The following is a 6,407-nucleotide window of genomic DNA, read 5'->3' as shown; positions in this document are numbered from 1 at the left end:
TACACTACAAATAAACCATTATTGCGTTATCTATATTTTATATAATCCTGTAGATTCTGTCAATTGCATCCTGTTATTTCTTCCCCAGAGGTTTTTTTCTTTTTTTACACAAATGGATCCAAAAATGAAGCTGGAGTGGGCTCATCAGCCTATTCAAGTGATAAAACTATCCAAATGGGCCTTCCTCTAATATCATCAGTATTTACAGCTGAATTAACAGCCATACAATTGGCTCTCAAGATTATAACAAAAAAAAAAAGGAATTCCTTCAACACTCATATTGAGCGACTCAAGAAGTGCAAATGAAGCAATAGGATCATTTAAATCAAATAATCACCTTGTCCAAAATATCCAACGGGAAATACATCAGTTTATTACAAACGGCCTTCAAATTCAAATTTGTTGGATCCCAGCCCATGTAGGCATTGAGGGTAATGAGAAAGCAGATAAAGCTGCTAAATTGGCTAGTACAATCCCCCCAAACTACTACGAAAGCCCCCATATCAGACTGGCTAGCATCAGTTAAACCCTTAATCTATAGGGATTGGCAAAATGATTGGACAAATATACCCCCTCAAAACAAACAAAAACAAATTAAGAACGAAGTTAAAAAGTGGCATTCTTCCACCCAAAAGCAAAGAATTAATGAGGTTATTTTAACATGACTCAGAATAGGACACTCCAGACTCACACATGGTCATCTGATGTCAACTCCGCACACAAACCCAATAACTCGTGAAAGATGTAACATCCCAGTAACAATCAAATACATCTTGATTGACTGTCCCAGATGGCATCATGAAAGAAAGACTTATTTACAAAATAAATCAATAAAGGATATTCTAGCGGAAGGTAATAACTTTTCAATTAATAATATCATTCTCTTCTTAAACAAAATTAAATTGATAAGTAAAATATAATCTTCCCCCTTTTTCCCTCATTTTTTTCTTTCTTTCCCTCTTGATTTTTTTCCTAATTCCCCCTTTTATATTATTTATTTATTTATTTAACTACTTCATTTTTTATGTACTCTTTCCCCCCTTCTTTTCCCAGCCCGAGAAGAACCCTAAAAGAGTTCAGAGGTCTGGTTAAACACATCATTTATAACTAAATCTCTCGTTCTTCCCTCAACTTCAAACTCTTAGATCTTCCTTTTTTAAATCTATCTTGACGAAGTTAACTTAAGAAGAACTTTTCTGGAATGGAATGGAATATAGAAATTAGGCCAAAGGCCTAACGCTGGGACCTATGAGGTCATTCAGCACTGAAAGGGAAACAGAGTAGAAAGGTTTGAAAGGAGTAACAGGAGGAAAACCTTGCAGTTGCACAATGAAACAATTGTCATGAAAGGGTGTACAGTAAGATGGAAGAAAGAGATTGTGAACGGAGGTACAATAAAAGGAATGAAAGGGGGTGCAGCTAGGGGCCGAAGGGACGCTCCAAAGAACCTTAAGTAATGCCTACAGTGCACCGCGTGAGGTGCACTGACGGCACTACCTCCTTACGGGGAAGAAGAACTTTTCTTCTTCCCAACTACATCTGGAATAAATCAAATCCTAGACCTTCACAATCTCATGATGTTACCCAATGGACCATCAAAAAAGCCTCTGTAATTTTTGTTTCTCAAAACAACCTTCCTCATAGAATTTGAGTATAAGGAACTTGCAAGCAAACTATCATTAGAATATCGTTATCTAATTGTGTTACTGTTCCTATGACCTCATGGCAAAGAAAACCGCTTCTGAGGTATCAGTAAGATTCCTCGGAATCATTTTCTGTTCTTTCCTTCTCTGATTTTCCAGAGAATCTAGAAAGCTTCACCCATTCCCGTGACTCTGCCTACCTGGTGTCTTTTCCTTTCTCATGGATTCTTCACCGATAGTCCCTGATTTCAGGAAAGTATAGCCGTTTGGATCTAAGAACTGATCAAAAGATGGGCAATTTTTTGTCCAATGGGAGACTTCTCTTTGAGTCAGAGCGTACAAAATTGGCCCAGGCCACTTTTGCCATTTTAGATCATAGTGCTCCCACTAATCAAGATGGCAAAGACGTGAATCCATTTTCCACTAATCTTGCCTCCTTCGTCTTCAGAGATATATATAAGCAGGCTGATGAGCTGTTATCTGCATCTTTGAATAATGCCTGCCGGATACCCAGGCAACTTTTTTTACTTCACACCTCTTTGTCTTGCTCTCACTTATCTAAGAACACCATTTCACCCTCTGTGTCCATTTCCATAGGGCATCAAGATCTTATCTCTCATATTACTGTGCCACGGTAAGAAACCTATGTTTTGGCCACTCCGTCATCTTCTGGAACATACGAGTATACCGAAGTCAGCGGTTCGAATTCTGGGCGATCCCGCATATTTACAGATGATTTGACTTTAGCGGAACAATGATTTGTTTTGTGCATAATCACGCCTTTCCTTAAAATATTTTGTTTTATAAACGAAAATACTACATTATATTAAGGCCTAATTTCCTAATCAGTCTGTTCTCTGACTACTAATATATATTGCTCTAATGACAAAGCGAATTTTAACAACAAGTATAAGACTTAGTTTAGGAAACCATCTAGGCTTCTGCCAAAATGACAAATATTGTCAAAATTATCTTATTAGATCCTAATGTACGTAAGTGACATAATATATTTAATTTGAAAAACAATTTTCATCAGTTACCAAAATTGTTTTGAAGAAGTGATAAGGACATTTTTAAATCATTTTGAATAAATGTACAACGACTAAGCATTCATAATCCTGTCATCAAGAACGTGTTCGAGTAACTTACACATTATGAATACCCAGCTGAACCCGCGTCACCAGTTGGTTCGAAGACGTACTCACAAGCTGGAATCATAAATTCACTTTGATCATAATTTTGCTCGTACAAAAGTTCAATGTTTTTGCGATGTAGTTGAAATAAATTTTCTAAAGGCATAAAAAACTTTAAGAGTATGGCGATGCATGATCAGGTCTAATAAATCTAGAATCATTTTTTAAAAGCTGTTGCTTATTAAATTACATTTTCTATAGTAAATTGTTAACTATAACCTAAAATAACAGAAATTTCCTTTTAAAATAAACAAAAATGATTGATATTCAAGTTTTTTATTTGACTGAAATGACTGTAATGTTTCTCTATGATAACCTAGTAATGCTTCTGAAACAAAAAGGCTCATTATTCTCTTAATGTGCTTCCTCGGAAGACGAATGGGTTTCTCAAATGAATGACAGGTTATATTCCTTGAGAATTAAACCTACTTTCTTGCAGTGAACGACAGCCAACTCGGGATTTACCGAATTCTTGGAATGTAAGGAAAATAGTAAAGTCGTTATCATTTTAACCCAACAGAGATAGGAATATGGCGGTTTCTAACGGCCATGAATTTGTATTTGGATACAGAATTTTTGTTATTCCAAGTGCATTAATTAATATGATCTAACTGTAACTTTTTGACGTGTGGCGTCCATGGCTCTGCCACATCTACTTTCTTTTGCCTTGCGTATCTATATGTGGTCCCGTAATACCTCTCCCCTAGAAAAACAGGAGAGGTGCCCTGAAAAACTTCCCACTAGCAAGAAAGTTGTGGGTGATGCTCACTTCCTCTATGAAATCCAGTTCTGCCTGTGTCTCTGGATACGCTAGAGCTGCAGAGTCGGCGGAGCAGGCTTGTGAGGCCGCGAGGAAGTCAGACATACCAGAGGATGAATTGATGACCCTGTAGCAGTAGCTGTTGAGCGGCTTATAGTTCTCTGGACATACAGCTGCAAATATGGAATGGAAAGAACTGTAAAGGTGCGAGAAACTTGTTACTGGGTGATGTCATAATCAGTTCCCAACGTGTACTAAGCCTTTACTAATTGCATTCGGTACAGGTATAACTTTGTATAGTTACCCCTGTTTCAAGTATGAAATAGTTACGTTTTCGAGACAAAATCCGATTCCTGGAGGAAAACTTAATGCCTAGAGGCGAAGTAGGGGCCACTGTTATTTACCTTAGAAAGAAGAATTATCATCAAGTGCCTTACCTGGCGTTCTGCAGAACGCCTTGACCGAAGTGTCTCCGCAGTAAACAATCTTGTATTTGGACCGCGAGACCACCAAGCACGTCACATCCTCCGAGACCTGAGGATTGAAGGGAAAGAGTAAAAAGAATCATGTTGGGTTTGATAGAAATATATATATATATATATATATATATATATATATATATATATATATATATATATATATATATATATATGTATATGTATATATATATGTATATATATATATAAGTATACTTAAGTATATATAATACAATTACACATATATACAGTATACATATATATATATATAATTATATATATATATATATATATATATATATATATATATATATATATATATATATATATATATATATATATATATATATATGTGTGTGTGTGTGTGTGTGTGTGTGTGTGTGTGTGTGTGTGTTACACCCTGTCTCTGGAACGGATTCTTTGGGCATCAAGATTCTGTTCTCTGTTAAAAATGTTGTCATTATGACTAGTCATAGGTTGTACTCTATGGCATCTAATTATCTCACCACGTACCTGGCAGGAAGTACCGTCGCACATTTTATTCCACATGGTTAAGTTCCCGATGACTGCAGTAGCCTCCCTTCGTCGAGGCGAAAAGGAAAGAAAAAGAAATCTTTATTATAAAGTTTGTTTTGTGTATGCCAAATATTTCTTACCACAAATAGTTGGTCGGATTTCTATTCATTATAACTAGAAATGAGTTATAATTTTTAACTGACTCTAAAGATATACATATTGTATATACTGTATATATTTATATATAAATATATATAACATACTTATTATATACATACTTATATTATATATGCATATATACATGTACATATATGTATATATATATAAATTATATATATATATATAATTATATATATATACACATATATATACTCTCTCACACACACACACACACACACACACACATATATATATATATATATATATATATATATATATATATATATATATATATAACAGAGAAACTTGGTTTAAGTTAAGCAAATACAGCACAGAGTTCACTTCCATATATATGTAAATATATATATATATATATATATATATATATATATATATATATACAGAGAAACTTGGTTTGTTAACGCAAATACAGCACAGAGTTCACTTCCATCTTCACTGGCTGTCTCACACACGCCCCCTTAATAATACTTAAACTGCCGATTACTCTAAACTATAAGATTTACAGGAAAAGTTTTTTGGAATATTTTTTGTTCTTCTTAAGAGTATCTTGTCAAATAATCCCAAAAGCTCATATGCCAAAAATTGACTAAAATAATTTCAATGTGCAGGCGATTGTGATTCTTCTTTACTTATTAAGCTTGTAGGTTTTCTCAACGATTTTTCCTTCCATATATTCATTTATCCTCTCAGGCTCCAAATATTCATTTATGAACAATGTGTTAATATCCTGTCGTTATTCACACATCATATTCAATAATATAGTGCACTTGTTTCCTCTTCGTCTGCTTTTTTTCTCATTTATGCTCACTCTTTTTTAGAGGCTTTGGAGACAAGTTCATGGCTTACTTTCCAACTTGGCCAGTATAGTAGAAAGATCCATCGTCGGGAACATTTGAGAAATCCGCTTGAGAACGAAGCCAAAGCAATCCAGAACATCTGGAAAGGAAGAGGAAATGTTGACATGAATGTCTGTGGGAAATGAGTGTGATGATACCACAGTTGTAGACACAATTGGGAAAATACAATACATCAAGTATATGATGCGTTGCTGAAAGTGGAAGATAGAAGAGAGGCAACTTTGATAATGACCGTGGTAGTGACTTGTTACGAGGTTTAGGAATGGAAAGGCACCAGGAGTTAATGGCTTTACAAGGGAGATGCTGGAGTGCGGCTGTAAAGTGTGCTTGTGTTTGTAAGACATGGCTGGATGAGGGGAGCTTCTGAAGGAATTGACAAGAAGGATTGTGACTTTGCATTAGATAAATAGTGATAGAGGAGACTGTAAGAATTGCAGGGACATGAAACAACCTATCCTACTTGGAAAGGTATAGATATGGCTGGATTTTGATTTGAGGGACAAATAACTTGAGGATTAATGGCGGAAGAGCATTGAGGGTTCAGGCATAGAAGAGTATGCGTGAATCTCATTTTTGACGAACAGTTGTGTGCAGGGGCGTTCCTAGACATTTTGGGGCCCGGGGGCCACAGTCCCATTTGGGGCCCCTCTTATGGGGTGGGAGGCGAGCGAAGCGAGCCAAAGCAACTCAGGGGGTTGTGGTTCAGGGGGAGCGCTGTAAGCCACCCGGGAAAATTCATAGAATATGAGCAATTGTAGGACCATTTTAAAGGCACTTGTAAA

The 6,407-nt window shown here is 35.8% G+C and overlaps 1 protein-coding gene across 1 annotated transcript in view; it reads right to left on the bottom strand.

Annotated features, from left to right (window-relative positions):
• LOC136834663 (uncharacterized) overlaps positions 1-4,621 on the bottom strand; it is a 10,337-nt gene extending 5,716 nt beyond the window's left edge. The window contains exons 1-4 of the mRNA XM_067097250.1: positions 4,586-4,621; positions 4,034-4,130; positions 3,606-3,769; positions 2,793-2,851 (exon numbers count right to left, since the gene is read on the bottom strand). Coding sequence (XP_066953351.1) covers positions 2,793-2,851; positions 3,606-3,769; positions 4,034-4,130; positions 4,586-4,621 — 356 coding nt within the window. The remainder of the gene's footprint in view (positions 1-2,792; positions 2,852-3,605; positions 3,770-4,033; positions 4,131-4,585) is intronic.
• Positions 4,622-6,407: the final 1,786 nt, after the last annotated feature.

This window comes from Macrobrachium rosenbergii, chromosome 54 (assembly GCF_040412425.1).
Source record: "Macrobrachium rosenbergii isolate ZJJX-2024 chromosome 54, ASM4041242v1, whole genome shotgun sequence".
Classification (NCBI taxonomy): Eukaryota; Metazoa; Arthropoda; class Malacostraca; order Decapoda; family Palaemonidae; genus Macrobrachium; species Macrobrachium rosenbergii.
The sequence above is the reverse complement of the archived record's forward strand: the minus strand, read 5'-3'. Positions and strand labels throughout refer to the sequence as shown.